Below are 15,564 nucleotides of genomic sequence, written 5' to 3'. Positions count from 1 at the left end.
GTGGACATTAAGAAGCGCTGCAGGAACACCTGGTGGTCTACAGTAATGTGTTAAACTAAAACTCAACTGCTTCACCCCAAGATTGAAAATTTACTCAAATTTTTCTTGTGCGCTTTCAGGCCTGGTCAGTGCATTCCCCATGTTCGGCTCTTCGTTCTTCTACATCCACAGCAGCAGCTCCACCACCTTTTACGCTCCCAGTATCGTTGCTGTCAATCAACACGGTCTCCACTTCCTCCACAAAAATACCCATGTAAGGAGCGCGCACACACACACACCTTTGGTCGGCTTATGACTCAGCGCATCGTGACGAGAAGATGAACTCATATGCAGAGCTGTAATTTCAGCAGACAGCTGTAAAAGTTTAGTCTCTGTCATGCAGGAGATGATGGCACTGGTCCCCCTGGCGGATATACAGTCCACCCGCACCCAGAGACCCACTGCTGGGACCAGTTACCCTTATGTAGACCTCACCTTAGGGGATATGAATGCACAACGTGTCATTCAGCTACAGCTGGAGCAGGTATTATGCAAACCACACATCTAAAGAATCTTGATCATCTTTAGCCAGACAGCTTTCGGGCTCTGATCCACTCTTTCTTCATCCTCAGGGCCTGGAACTGTGTCGAGTCGTCGCCATGCAGGTGGAAAACATGATGTCAGTGCGGGAGAAGAGGCTCACTCTGCCACCCAGCGAAATCACCATGCTGTAACGCACAAACTTTCACGAGTGCACATGCTCTCGCTAATGTACATGAGACCTTCATAAATAGCCTACCTCTTCTCAGCTTAAGGTGTTTGCTATATGTATCTCGCACACACAAATGTGAGGTCACTTTCTATGAGTGCAGAACAAGAATGGATCTCAATACTGGACGAATTTCCTGTTTTTCTATCTGTGTGACTCATTAATAATTGCACTTAACTGTTTTATGTGTACAGAAGCTGTAAATGAAATGTGGGGAGGCTTTGCAGGGCCGGTGTCGTGTCTTCACAAAGTTTTATAACTGATAGGCTACATGTTTTATATTTTTTTATAAGTACAGTTGACTGTACTCTTTATTGTTATATTCAGCCCTTGATAATGCCCATTTTGTTAAAAAAAATCAAAACAAGAAACATTATATATAAATCACAATAAATCAGGGTTTTTAAAAACAATTGTGAACTTCTTCAGTGATTATTATATTACGTGCATAACTATACACTGCTGGGGAAAAAGTGAAATATTTAATCAGCAACCTTTCTCCTAATCAGGTATTTACTGACTTCATTGTTTACACACATAATATTAAAAATATACATTGTTTCAGTGTGCGAGAGTTAAGCTGAATACTGCTTGCTTCCAAACTCTATAGCGGCCGGTAAGTAGTTATTTTTACTGTATAACAACACTTTTTTTTATTCCACTATATTCACTCTTTTATTCTTCTTCGTGATATGTAATGAAATAAAAAGTTTGCATAAAACTTTAAAAACTATTTTTTAGTCGCACAGTTTTCTTTCTTTGTATATCTGCTATATAAACTGAGAACCAGCGGAATTAATAAAAAAAAAAACAGAGCTATCTGGATGTAAAGTGTGGACTCAGTGGAGGTAAATAAGAGGTAAGTGGGACAGAATTAGCAGCAGAGGACTAAAATGTGTCCTCGGGGTTCCCAAAATGGATTTAGCCCCGCCCCACACTGTCAAATCGTCACCGAGCATGCGCAGACTTCTGGCAGGTTACACGAGTTTATTTTCAGCCTTTTTCTTGGAGACGGTTTGTGCTGGTGTAAACTAAGAGGAGGTCAAGATTCGTGCGCATATAGCAATGCGTTTCCCAGGCTATTGGAGTTAAAACCTGACTCGTCTGCGGAGCTCTGAGGTCTGGAGTTTAACGGCGACATGTGAAATGTTGCTGCGTGGTTTGTCTGTTTTTCCAGGCGGCGACGGACAGACCCAGCCAGGCTAGTGGAGCTAACTAACTTACTAGCTTGCTCGCTAGCTGGTAGCCAGGCCGCTCAGATAATATTTTTTCGCGTTTCTGCTGGCCGAGCGTGCTGCATTTGCCACGGCTCTGTTTTCCTGAGAGAGTCCGGTAAGGTAATCTCCAGACTGTCAACTGCCACACCACATCGTTACTTCAATGCAGACGCGGAGTGGCCCACCAGCTTAGCTAATGTTGGCTACTTTATGCGCTGCGAGAAAGTAACTGGACCCTTTAAAGCAAGTGATATTCATCTGTTAGACGTCTAGTCCGCTCACGCTAACAAGACCCCGAGTAATTGTTGCTGAAATGCAGCGCTGATGCGTGCTATCTGTTAGCTAGCAGCCCTCGTCGCAGCACGCCGGTCATCTTGTTTTGGCTGATATGGCAGCCAGTGGATACTCCGACCTGAGGGAGAAGCTCAAATCCATGACTCCGCACAGAGACGACTACGAAAACAAGTGCGTGGACGAAACGAGCAACGGGAAACACCGAAAACGCAAGCACCGGGAATCCGATGACGACGAGTACGAGCACAGCGATGACAGCACGGACCTCCGGGAGCAGGAGGCCCGCCGGGTGAGGAGCAGCATCCAGCAGAAGACCATCTTCACGCCGGAGGAGTGCGCCCTCATCGAGAAGAAGATCGACGAGGTGGTTGCACAGGCAGAGGCCGGACATTACCGCGAGCACACCGTGGATAGAGCGCCCCTTCGGAATAAGTACTTCTTCGGGGAGGGCTACACGTATGGAGCCCAGCTGGAGAAGCGTGGTCCGGGTCAGGAGCGGCTGTACCGCAAAGGAGAAGTGGACGAGATCCCGAGTTGGGTGCACGAGCTGGTGATCAATCGGCTGGTGACAAACGGAGTCATCCCAGAGGGGTTTGTTAACAGTGCAGTCATCAATGACTATCAGCCAGGTGGCTGCATCGTGTCACACGTGGATCCTTTGCACATCTTTGACCGGCCCATCGTGTCCGTGTCCTTCTTCAGTGACAGCGCTCTCTGCTTCGGCTGCCGCTTCCAGTTCAAACCGATTCGGGTGTCTGAGCCCGTGTTTGTCTTGCCTGTGAAAAGAGGAAGTGTCACCGTGCTTAGGTGAGTATAGCTGTGTTTGCTGTCATGTTTTGTGTTTTTGTGTAGTTCCCACGGGCTGCAGAGAGCAGTCACTAAAAGCCTCTTTTCCCCTCTCTCAGTGGCTATGCAGCAGATGACATTACCCACTGCATCCGACCGCAGGACATAAAAGAAAGGCGTGCAGTAATCATCCTCAGAAAGTGAGTCAACACACTGTGATTTTGAAAAATTGACAATCCTAATTTAAACCTCTCTCTCAACCCCAGTCTTTCTTATTCTGCTTCTTCTTCTTTTTGGCAGGACTAGACCTGACGCTCCTCGACTGGGCTCTGACAGCTCGTTAAGAGCTTCTTTGGCACAGAAACCAGGTCGCCTGAAAGCCAAACGTTCTCATCGCAAAGCAGACCCTGATGCTGCTCACAGGTATCCACCCGCACATGCTAACACACCAGAGGTCTTCATGGTACAAACTAAACTGAGAAAAGTCAGACAGCGCACGAGTATTTCATCTGATGAGAAACTGGTCAAAATGTAATTGGAAAACATAGAGGCTGCAATCAGTGAGTGCTAGGAAGGGGTACCAGAGTTTGGCATTAAATTCATACTGATTCCAGTCTCCTCTAAACTGAAACATTGATAAGTGTCTGGACAAGTGGTGCCACTCTCAGTATTTATGTAACGTTAATTCATTCTAACAAAGCCGGTGTTTAGAAATTCACAGCTGCCCCCTGAAAATGAGGCTGCTAGTCTCAAGCAGATTGTCTGCCCCTCAAGTCACAGTAACTAGGGCTATTAATGAGTCTTTTATGAAATGCACAGTTGGCATCGGTGTGAGTACTTCTTTAAGTGGCTCTAATTAATTCTCAGGCAAACAGCACAACAAACGCTTTCTCAATCAATAAATGAGGCAGAATGCCTTGGCCAAAGATATTGTAAGGCTAAGTTTGTTGACATGACAGTACAAGCAATGCTTGTTTTTGCCAGCATAATTAGATGTGTGGAAAGTGATGTGTACAAACAAAAACATTTACCTATTTCTGCCAAAGAAAAAAAAAGATTCCTGTCAGGATGACAGGCTGCGGAGCGGAGTAGGTGATCCCATGTTGGGTCAAGATGATGTGTGTAAACACCAGTGAGTGGTATTCATCATACAGTCTGTTCAAGTTTAAACATGTAGAAAAGATATAGAGGGTGTCATATCTTGGTTTTTAAGTTGCTGTGACAGAAAAGCGTCTTCCACTGAGGTCAGGGACGATACTAGCCTCTGGTCTCGCTACTCACGTGGAAAACTGGGCAGCACTTAAGCAGAGCTCTAAGCTGTAATATTTTGTCATGGCTCAGAGGTGGTGAATCTGCAAGAATAAACGTGAGGTGTGTTAGTAAGATAACTCTGTGCGATGAAAGGGTTTGTGATGAATGACCCAAATGTGACTCCACCAGGCCGAGGGTTCTGGAGATGGATAAAGAGGAGAACAGACGTCCTTCACTGTCCCGTCATCGTCACAGCATCACCTCAGAGAACTACAGGAGACGCGGCCAAGACTACGACAAAGAGCAGGAGAGTTCAGGGCGCAAAGTCAAAATGAGGCGCCACTGAGGACTCCTTTCACATGTGAATATCTGGTTGTTGTTGTTTTTTTTTAATGTAAGCCCATCAGCCACAACATGAAAACTACTGACAGGTGAACAGGATGATCTCATTACAGAACAGCGTCGTTTGAATCCTCGGGGCCCTGGCGTTCATGTCAAAGTTACTCTGGCCAGCTAAACACTGGAGCACAGCAGGACAAACACCAATGAGGAAAACATCTTAGCAGGACACACAGGCAGCCAAAGAATCTGCTGCTAGCATCACAGCGCCATCAGAGACACCCCTACCCCTATGGCATGATAGGTCAAATCTGTTTTGGCAACACTGAGTGCGGCCTGCACCGTTTTGAGCAGGTGGTTTTAATGTTATGGCTGATTATTATATTTCAGTATTATATTATTTGTTCATTCAAACTTGCTCCTTTTGTTTCAGTTTGGCACAGGGAGGGCAGTTATCATACTGTTGCTTTTTGATTTGAGTGGATTAGTTTTTGGCAGACAAAGCTTACATCTCTGCTACTTATTACAGCACTTGGAGTTATTCACTACAGTTAGGCTCTGTTGATAAACTGTTCAGTTAAATGAAACTTTTTGTTTGTATGTTCATAGATACCTAAAACTGGCATGTTTTGTTTTTTTTTTTGTAACCAAGATGTACAGACCTTGAGAGCTGAAAGGAGTATGGACTTGTAAAAAGGAAACCCTGGGCTGTAATCTAACTTGTTATAATGTACAATATGTTTATATAGTGTTTGATTGGAGGACTTTTATGGAGCGTTTGAGTTTTAGCACCTACGTTTCTGACCTGTAACTTCACTCAGTTCACTTTAGCCTCCATTTTGCAGTTTTAAGTTGCAGCAGACGTGAAACCTGGATTTCTGTTTTACGATTCAACTCGGCCGCATGGCTTCTGTTGCTGGTCTGTCAGCTGGAGTGATGCACCATTTCAGGAGCAATGGAAAAACTCAGGTCTTGTTTTACACTCCTGTTTCATTCTGACGTTGTTGCTGTCCTGTGCTAGATCTAAATTTTTTTTTCTTTTAAATAAGGTGAAATTGGGGTCAGTCAGAACTTTAATTTGAGCAGAATGACCTCCATTAAGTCCTGTTTAGTTTGGGTCTGAGCAGAAACAATTTCCTTGCGGTTTGCTGTGTAAACATAAATTTGTTGCTTGCTTCCAGTCAACCATGTTTGGCAGAGGTACTCATTAGATGACTGCTTAGTATGGAGTTACATATGAGCAAAAATAACCTTGGTTCAGAGGAGAAATTGCTTTCTAAAAACAGGACGTGGGGTGTTCATGGCTCTGTGTAGCTCGGCTAAAGTTGAAATGATTGTGTGGACAGTGAAGGAGCATAAAATGGTTTCATGGGTTTTTAGTTGTCATTTGTTTTGACTGACAAAGGTCCTCGCTAAATGAAATAAAGCTGAATTTGCCTCTCCCGAGTCTATTTATTCTGCCTGCCATACTGATAAATATGTATTTGTTACATTTTTAAGTGCAGAATTTGAGATTAAATGATCTATTGAGAAATCTTATTTTATATCTAATATCAGTAAGAATAGAATAGAATTCAACTTTATTGTCATTGCACAGGTACAGGGCAACGAAATGCAGTTTGCATCCATCCAGAAGTGCTTTAGCCATGATCGAGAAGCTGAAACATATAGCACTACAATTTACTGCAAACTTTCCAGCCACTGCAAACTGCTAAACAAATGCAGTTATGAACTTTTTTTTTAAATGGTCTGATTCTGTGGTATCAGAAATACAATTTCTTCTGGAAACTTCAATCTAGAGTACTCCCATTTTATCATTTCAAAGCAGAAAGCTGACGTAAGCAGTTTCCTCACAAGCTCCACCTCATGAACTAAGTCAGGGTATTCATCTAAAGTTTCCTCTACAAACTGCTGCTGAATTTAACATCTGATCCAAATGAGCTGTTTATGTTTTTAGACTATGTTGAACTGATGAAATTTAACTTCAGTGAAGGCTTGCTGAAAAGCCTAAAAACCTTCTTTCTTGTCAGCCACTTTGAGTAGGAGAGAACTTTCATCTTCACTGAAATCTCATCTTATAGCTTTGGAATAGTTAATTATTAAGTGATGATTTAACTTAAAGGGAGAACCACAAAAAGGAAAAAAGCTGCCCACATATATATATGTATGTGTGTATATATGTATTTGTTACATTATTTTTGGAAATTCAGATAAATGTATAGAAATAACCCGATTAGTTAGAACAACTGTACAGAAGAGAGCCGGACAGTTATTGAAGGTCTGTTGTGCCAGAGCGTCACCAGGGGGCGCTAATGCACCTTTAACGATGATTATCATCCGAAATTTTAAAAAAAGACGAAGAAGCCACCAGCTGTTAGCTACTGTTTATGGCATACTTATGGCAGCAAACGACAGTCGACAGGCTTTTTTTATTTGCCAAAAAAGCATCAAAAGACGTGTTCTGTCAAACTCCAATGGTTCTGAACCTGAATATCACATTTTCTTCGCACTGAGTGGTAAGCATATTTATCAGGAGGGTGGAGAGATAACTTATATAATGGACTGCTAACAAGGCTAACCAGCTGGCTAGCTGCTAACAATGAGAAACGCTTTGTTTTTGTCTGCGTTGTTATTCGGACAGCTGTGTAACTTTACTGTCTGTCAGTATGTTACTCGTTTCCGTCGACGTATTTTTCGACTGTTTTTGTAAGGCTAGAGATGAGAGGGGAGGTCGGCGCTAAAATACTGTCACAACTCGTTAGTAGTGAGACCTTCAAAAGTTTGAGTGATTCCAGATGTTTCACAGAAACACTTAATTGAAGTCTCCTCTCTTAAATTTCCAAGTCTCCCTTTGGAAAAATGCCTCAGCAATGTATTTGGAGGCTGTTAAAGGACCAGTTATGCAAGCAATTAGTTCGTTTGGATATAACCCAGAGCATGACTAAAGCAGTAACCGCAATAATATAATATTATTTGGAGGTAAAAACAGAAACAAGATAACAAAACAGATAAAACTAGGTGAGTGATTAGCAGACTCTAAAAGTTGTTTCTGAAGAGGAGAGTTAAAGAGGAGTAAGAAAAGTTGAAACAACACCATATGCTTCTGTCATGACCTGCTTTCCACACTCTTTCTCAAAAGCACCAAGAGACAGATAAAAGAAACGGACTAAACAGGGGGTTAATCAAACCTTAAGCATGGTTAAGGTTCCTCAAAGTCTGGAGCCACATTCTGCAAACTTGACTAATTTGGTCCAAACACATTGTCAGTGAAATGCTGAGAACGCATTGCACTGTTCTGCATCGTGATATCACATGAAAACAGGCAAAGAACTCTCTTTAGCAAGCAGCAGAATCAGAGCATCTTGGATTCATGTAAAGACAGTTGACTCTGAGAGAAATTAAACATTCAGAAGAATTCTCCAAAATGCCAAATATCTTGAAGGCTTGTTTTAAGGGCAAAAGATCAGCACACCAAGATTTTTTCTTTTCAGTTTACTACTCTTATTATGAAGTCAATTAACATTAGAAACTTTTCCACAGTACTCTTACGGTGAACATACTGGCAGTCCAGTCAGCAGGATAAACTGCAAATCCTTTAATCCTGTGGGAGAAGTCTAACTTTGCCCTTTCTACATTTGCCATGTGATATGTTTAGTATTTGGTCAGTAATCTATCACACAGATGGAAAAGAAGAAAATTGCATTTTATTTGTATAATGTCTTTGTTAGTGTCATATATAATGGCAATGGCAGGTTTATATATATATTAAGATAAAAACCTAAGAATCTGTGCAGGTTTGCAGTGCTTTAAAGTGAAAATGGCAAAAATAAAACTTTACAACCTCCCATTCACACACACTCACAGCTATTAAATGTAGAGTTTGTTTTTGTTTTTGAATGTCGGCAAAGACGGAGCGCTGCCTGTCCTCTGTCAGTTGAAGTCTAGTAGGATATCCTGCTGCTGCTGATGGTGGTGCTAATGTGTCTGTAATATATATATATATATAAAAATAAATAATATTTTTTCACGCTTAAATTAGCAGTTTGAATGCGGTGGTATAATTAAGCACTATTGTGACAGCAATCAGGATATTGATGTAAGTATTGACCTGATGGTAACAGAACAGTGACCTCTGTTCTGATAGTCAAAGTGACACCTCCATGCTGTATGTGCTGTAACTAGATGACTCAGGGATGCACCGGGTCTATAAATAGAGCGCTCCTTTGGTTTTGGGACCCTGTGCCTCTTGCAGGGAGCGAGGACACAGAGTTGTTTGAAATGGTTTTGAGTAATATCTTATAGCTATTTGTGGATATCAGGCATCTGGAGCTAAACGCAATAAGCTCAACAAACTTTCGGCTTTGTACAAACTAAAAATACATTTCTATCACTGTCATGTTCAGTTATAGAAGCTTACAATCAGCTTAAACAAGCTCCTTAACTGAAGTTTTGCAGTGCACTGGATCATAGACCTCATAGTGGGAGGGATGTTTTACCAACAGACTGATGTGTCACAACAGGAAAATCCCAGGTGTCATCAGTAAGGGCTGGTGTACTGTAATGAGCTTAGGAGCGCAATTAATGGGATTGATTACACCTGTGGAAAAAGACCATGACACAAAAGTCTGCTTTAAATTAGCTTGCCTTTCTATAACACCTAGCTATGAAAGAAAAAAGAAAGGAATATCGTTGTATCAAGCCCAGTTAGGCGAATGCATGTCAGACATTGATCCTTACTTTTTTTTTTAAACAGAACCTTTATTGTGGCTGTTTCAGGTCTAAAATATGACCTTAGTTGCACCATATTCAAGGCAACCGTTGCAGACATATTTAGTTCCTGATACTAAAGCAGTGAGCAGAGCCCTGAATGGTGTAGTCAGCTACACCAGTCTGTGAAGCTCTCTTCATGTAACTACATCACTATTAACTCAGTGACAATTCTGAAGCATGTCAAAACTGAGCTGTCAGGATTCCCGCTAACAATAATAGCCATGTTTGTTTATGTAACACTGTTTCTGCCAGCACTTTCTGACATGTTTAGTTATTCTTTAACTGGGAAGGGATGCTGCTTTAAGAAAGATGAGAGCAGGTTTTGTCATTCTAAGAAATACTCTGTGGCTCGTAGAAGTATTGACATAAAGAGTGCTGAAAGATTAAGAACCAAGCCCTTCATTCAAGGTATAAAAGCTTCAGTTTATTTCTTTAATGTGTCCACACATCTTTGAAGAATACTCTGCTCGATGTGTGTGAAGTTATTCATCATATTAAATAGAAATGTTGCTGTGCACACTATTCCACTTTCATGAATTATTCAGACTTCAACACTTTAGAGTGCTGTTGCATACAATTATTTCTAAACGAAGAGAAACCCCCAAAATGTTGTTTTCCATCTGACAGTCAGTCATATCTTGTGTTGCCTTCTGCTCTTCCAAATGCATGCCGTCTCCTTTTCCAAAGGCTGACCACGAAAAAGGAGAAGATGAACTTCCAGAGCAGTCGGAGGCGAGGAGAGGAAGGCATCGCTGTAGTGATTGACTTTCTGCTGTCTAATGCCCGGCTGGTTCTGGGAGTTGGAGGTGCGGCTCTGCTGGGGATCGCTACACTGGCAGTGAAACGGGTGAGTGCTTTTTGAGTTTGTTAGTACCACATCACAACATCTTTCCCAAGCCCAGTGAGTATGGAAATATTGTGTATCTAAAGGGATGAATGACAGATTCCTCATCATTTGTTCATCATTTTTGCCTTTTCTCGCCTTTATACATCACTCTTGTAGCTGCCAGTAACAATAATTTTAAATTCTGATCTAATAATATAATATAATGTATGTGATTCTGAAAAAGATCATTATGCACAATGAGTACTTTTACTTAATGTACTTTAACTGTGTTGCAAAAGGGATGAAACAAGTAAAAGTAATAGTGCAAAATCTGAATTTTGCACTATTACACATGGATCTAAAAATCATGCCTTATGGCATCTCTCCCCATTTTCTTTGCTGTTTTTACGTCAGTGTTAAATATTATAATCTCTTATGATTCTTTCACCCTCATCTATGCTAAACCATTTAAAAAAAAAAAAAAAAAAAATCTTACATGCACTTTGGACTGCACAGGTCCTGAGGATGGTTCTGTCTATCAACGTTTATTTGCCTGTGGGTTGTGATGGTGTATGTAATTGTATTTGTGGAGTGTACTCATGGCTGCACGTCTGTGACAATGAGTGTTTTCATTCAGCTGATAGAGCGCGCAGGCCGCGCAGCAGATGACGAAAAGGTGGAGCAGAAGATGGCTGAGAGCTGGGAGGAGTTGAGTTTGGTCTCTGCTTCCCCAACACTCATCAGGAAGGGCATAGAGGGTGTGGTGATGAAGCATGTCACCAAGGCAACCAAACAGCAGAAAGGTATTTGAGCGACTGAAAGTGGGCACACAAATACACAGAACGTATCCTGCGTGACACCTTCTGTTATTATATCACAGCTGTTCTCTTTTCACTCAGCTGATCTCTGCCAGCAGCCTCAGATGTTGGACGTGCAGACTAAACCGGAGTCAAAGTCCAAGAGGCTCCAGCTGTGCGCCCTGACTTTGCAGGTACACTCTGACACTTCACCTCTGAGCCCTTGAAGAGAGAGAATATGAAGTCTCAGCAACTGCTCTGTAGTTCCTCTGCTGCTGTTGGCTCATTTATGTATGCGCGTCCAGCATGTTTTGTTAAGTGCAGTGCTTAGGGGATACATATTTATTATGCACTATTAGGCTGACAGAGCCCCAAGAGCCCTGCCAATTCAAAAAACAGTGTGTGCTGGGCAAGCAGAAGATACAGAAGAAGTCAGACAAGCATGACATTGCTCTGAGGTATTGTGCATAACATCCACATAAGCAGAGAAATTAGTATAAGATAATAATTTCTTCAGTAAATGTTAGCAGTGCTTTTAAATGGTCAAATCAAGAGTTGCAGTATGAACTTTGGGAGTTTCCTTGCATGATGACTATAAATAGCAATAGATGTGTTAGAACAAAGTAGGGAGTATTAAAACTGATTTTAAATTATGTGAACTGTTCAGGAGCGTCTGCAGCAGTACTACCACACAAGGGCGGCGCTCTCTCCCCAGGAGGTGCAGAGGGCTCAGTCTGTGGCTCTGGACATCTGCACTGAGATCCAAGGTTTTCTGCACAGCCGTCACCCAGACATGCCTCTGGGTGATATGACACTCGGCGGTTCTCTGCTGGATGATTTGCAGGTATACACAACAGAAATATATTTCCCGCTGATGGGGAAACGAGCCTCTGATTTTGTCTAGCAACATCTTGGAATTGTTTTGTTATGTGCTGGTCTTTAGGTGGTCAGTGCAGACCATGCGTGCCTGCTGGTGCCTCTACAGCTGGAGTCTTCTCTGTGGCGTCTCATCCCAGGAGAGGAAACGTTGCTCACACATCCTCTGCACTGGATGGTCCGACGGATCAATCTAGAATATTTTCCCAAAGGACGCAGCTACTGGGACAGGTGATCACCACACATTTTTTTTATGTCTGTATTAAATCAAACACATGTGTAGCATATTAATATAGTGTATTGGCCTCCACTTTCCATTTTAGAAGCAAAATTAATAGAATTTGGGGGTTTTTGAGACGCTGTTAAATGGATGAAACAAGGGTCTCTACTTGTGTCTTGCAGGTATTTGGTGGGCGGCTATCTGTCTGCAGAAGCTGTTGTGAACATGTTCAGTAAGGCTGTCATGGAAACTGTGAACTGGCCGTCAATCAGCAGCACTTTGGACTGTGTCGTCAGACCTGTACTAGGAGGACCTGACCTGAGATTGGAGATCCGGTGTGTGCCCATGCTTAACTGCTGATTTGTTGAAAATTGTGTTGTTGTTTTTTAAATAGTAACATGTTGTATTTAATAGTTCACTGCTGACATTACTTAATTAATACAGTTTGATATTGTATGACGAAGCGCACACACCATTCTTGAAATGAGTCTCTGGATCTAGAAAGATGTATTAGTCCAGATTAGTTTGTGATATACGCTCAAAAGGTATAAATATTTATAAATATTTATATTTGATGCAAGATAGACCTAGCTTCACCCTCAGTATAATTTTCATTCAAACCTGAGTTTATGAGTAATCTAACCAACAAACATACTAACAAACTGAGTGATGGGTATAACTAAGAAAATAATAAACTCTACAGAAATGTCTGTTTGCATTGAACTGACACTCCTCTGTTGTCATGCTGCAGGCCTGGAAATGCAGTCGAAGGAGCAGAGAGCGACTATCAGCCCTTGTTTGTCTCTATGTTGCCTCTGTTGAGCGAGGGCGATGTGGTTTTGACCGCCCAGCCAGAGTTTACGTCTCCTTGGGTGAACGCCTGGCATCTCTCTCTCTACCCGTGGGAAACTCAACGTCTGGCTCAGCTTGATGCAGCCGACAACGGCTACCGCAAACACACCCTTAAAATACTCAAAGCGGTGTGCAGACAGAACCCTGCCCTGCGACCGCTCAAAGCCACCCCGCTGGCCAATCTCATCCTGCACCTTAGCGACTCCGAGAGCGACTGGTCCGAAACCAGCTTGGATGTAAGATTCCAACAATGTATCACAGAGCTAATTGGCTACCTCGAGCAAGGGGCGCTGCACAGTTACTTTAAACCAGCCGTCAATCTGCTGAGCGGCTTGTCAGAGGACCAGGTGGACCAGATGGGCTTCATGTTCTACTGTGCTGTGTCAGAGCCGGAAATACTGCTTATTTAACGCTGCACACCCACAGCATGTCAGTTCTCTCAAGCTCTGACATGCAGAGATCAAAGGAATAATCTTATCTGTGATGTCTGGTTCAAGGCTCCTTGTCTAGCGCCTCCATATTTGACACAAATGAAAAGGGCACAGTTGCTGTGGCATAATGGCAGGCACCATGGTTTGATGTCTACGCTGGTGGAGGAGACGTTACAAGGAGGCTGCAGATTTGCCAATCAGGCTAAACAAGGCACTCTGAGGAAAAGAGACAGGCAAAGAGTTGAAAAAATATTTGTCAGGATGTCTGAAATGGTGTGTCAGACCTTTAGATTTGTGTGGTATCTTTCCCAATTACACAGCTCAATATATCAACAGCAGAAGAGGAGAATGGCTTGTTCCTTTATCCTCTGATTAACGGTGTGTGCCCCGAATCATCTTCTTAGATCACTGAAATGTTCTCTATGCAGATCAATAATAACATGATGAAAACCACCAGCTGTTGCTGCACTATCCAGTGTATCTGAGTTGGGCTTATTTAACTCATTGTGAACATTTAAATATAATGATGGTTTGAAGTGCTGAGCATTTTTCTTTGTCTTGTTTAGTCATCTGTCTGTTGTGAGTCGTTTCTGGGTATAATAACCCTTTAAATTATGCTTTGAACCTTCCTAATGATTTTATGCAGTTTTTTTTTTTAAATACAGAGTGAATGTGGTGGGAATATTTTAATTGTGTGCTTTGATGGTCGTAAGAGAAATAGTTTTTCTGTGAGTGAACAGCAAAACTGCAAATAAAAATGAAAAGCTTTTATTTAGATTCCTGTAACTTTGTTACATTAAAAAGTGTTTTACGTTTATGAACCTATAAGGTGGCATGTATTGTGAATTTCAAATGAGTCATGGGGGTACCTCAAACCATTGCTTGTTAGGCCTCTTACAATATATTCATTCAGCGAGCTGTGAGCACTGAAGCCCACTCACCTGTGGTTCAAACCCTATGTTTGTGAGGAGCAGCCTCAGAAGAAAGTTGGTTTAAGAGAAAGGTGGATTTAAAGGATAAGGGACTAAAGAGGGATGAACTTGGAGGCGGCACCAGTGCCCAGAAAAAATTAAATAAAGATCATTTTGACCTGTGTGTTATGCAAAGCTGCTCCAGTAAAACAATAAAAATATGGAGCTGGAAATAAACATAACAGGTGTCCTTTGAAATAATTTGACATGCTCTTATGTATTAACCTGTCTTTTATTTCATTCGTTTCTTTGTTAAATCCAGAAACGAATTGAACATCCTTTTCCACATATAAAATAATCAGGTCCCATCATGCCTTAAAGACCTCATAGTACCATATCACCCCAACACAGCACTTTGCTTTCAAACTACAGACTTATTTCAGGTTCATATGGTCTTTTTGATAAAATTGAGAAACAACTCTCCATTAGTTATGCAGCATAAAGCTATGCTGTGTTTTTAACCAACTTCCTTTTAAAAGGCAGGTTTTCTTTTCCACTGTTGCCAAGTACTTGTTCATAAGGGGTCATCTGATTGTTAGGGTTTTCCTGTGGTAGGAACTGTTTCTAAGATTTGGTGCCAAAAGAACCTGAACTTAATAGGATTAAAAAACAAATATATTCTAACAGGGTTTCTGTAGGCTGAACTACTTCAGTCAAATTAAGTGTCGATCCTCTGTTTTTAAGGTAGTATTTCTAATATGAGCAAGCTGACTTCTATTTTAATTTCTACGTATACTTTTCTAAACCTAATGCAATGTCTTAGTTTTATTGTTCAGATTCAGCCGTGTTTTGTGTTGGGTGTAGTGTGATGCAATTAACTAGAGTAATAATAGTGATAAACATTATTTATGTAAGACCTTTAAGTCCTTTGACAAATACACAAAATTAGAAAACAAAATTTGGCTAAAACCAGCCAAATATCAAAGACACACAAAAAACGCAGTAGACAGTACAACAAAAGACACTGCATTATTGTGTAGACATGTTAAGTAAAAAAAGTGTGCTTCCATTAAAATAAACTCAACAGATAAATAAAATGACTGGTTAGTATAATATAATTCAGGCTTTAAAACAATCAGAGCGTTAAATCAACACTGTACCACACACCGATAATGACAAGCTTCATGAACACGTGAGTTTATTTTGCAGCTTGTATTTGTCTGTAAGTGCCCTCTTGAGTTGAAAC

At 41.5% G+C, this 15,564-nt stretch overlaps 3 protein-coding genes across 3 annotated transcripts in view; all 3 read left to right on the top strand.

Moving 5' to 3' along the window:
* Positions 1-1,161, top strand: part of myo15ab (myosin XVAb) — a 50,159-nt gene extending 48,998 nt beyond the window's left edge. The window contains exons 70-72 of the mRNA XM_076884749.1: positions 120-253; positions 383-523; positions 612-1,161. Coding sequence (XP_076740864.1) covers positions 120-253; positions 383-523; positions 612-713 — 377 coding nt within the window. The 3' untranslated portion in view covers positions 714-1,161. The remainder of the gene's footprint in view (positions 1-119; positions 254-382; positions 524-611) is intronic.
* Positions 1,162-1,691: 530 nt separating this feature from the next.
* alkbh5 (alkB homolog 5, RNA demethylase) lies at positions 1,692-6,076 on the top strand. The gene is made up of 4 exons (XM_004568309.6): positions 1,692-3,066; positions 3,165-3,245; positions 3,346-3,468; positions 4,486-6,076. The coding sequence occupies exons 1-4, from the start codon at positions 2,354-2,356 to the stop codon at positions 4,640-4,642; spliced, it is 1,074 nt and encodes a 357-aa protein (XP_004568366.3). The 5' UTR covers positions 1,692-2,353; the 3' UTR covers positions 4,643-6,076.
* Positions 6,077-6,990: 914 nt separating this feature from the next.
* Positions 6,991-14,178, top strand: mief2 (mitochondrial elongation factor 2). Its single transcript, XM_004568308.3, has 8 exons — positions 6,991-7,151; positions 10,093-10,252; positions 10,869-11,034; positions 11,131-11,222; positions 11,696-11,872; positions 11,972-12,135; positions 12,307-12,459; positions 12,876-14,178. The coding sequence occupies exons 2-8, from the start codon at positions 10,115-10,117 to the stop codon at positions 13,384-13,386; spliced, it is 1,401 nt and encodes a 466-aa protein (XP_004568365.1). The 5' UTR covers positions 6,991-7,151; positions 10,093-10,114; the 3' UTR covers positions 13,387-14,178.
* The last annotated feature ends 1,386 nt before the right edge of the window (positions 14,179-15,564 follow it).

This window comes from Maylandia zebra, linkage group LG6 (assembly GCF_041146795.1).
Source record: "Maylandia zebra isolate NMK-2024a linkage group LG6, Mzebra_GT3a, whole genome shotgun sequence".
Classification (NCBI taxonomy): Eukaryota; Metazoa; Chordata; class Actinopteri; order Cichliformes; family Cichlidae; genus Maylandia; species Maylandia zebra.
Note: the sequence above shows the minus strand (reverse complement) of the source record. Positions and strands in the feature narration are given on the sequence as shown.

Coding starts and splice junctions, on each gene's coding strand:
- alkbh5 (XM_004568309.6), top strand. CDS start 2,354: ATGGCAGCCAGTGGATACTCCGACCTGAGGGAGAAGCTCAAATCCATG. Junction 3,246..3,345: donor GCAGTAATCATCCTCAGAAA/GTGAGTCAACAC, acceptor TCTTTTTGGCAG/GACTAGACCTGACGCTCCTC. Junction 3,469..4,485: donor GACCCTGATGCTGCTCACAG/GTATCCACCCGC, acceptor TGACTCCACCAG/GCCGAGGGTTCTGGAGATGG.
- mief2 (XM_004568308.3), top strand. CDS start 10,115: ATGAACTTCCAGAGCAGTCGGAGGCGAGGAGAGGAAGGCATCGCTGTA. Junction 10,253..10,868: donor CTACACTGGCAGTGAAACGG/GTGAGTGCTTTT, acceptor GTTTTCATTCAG/CTGATAGAGCGCGCAGGCCG. Junction 11,223..11,695: donor TGTGCGCCCTGACTTTGCAG/GTACACTCTGAC, acceptor TGAACTGTTCAG/GAGCGTCTGCAGCAGTACTA.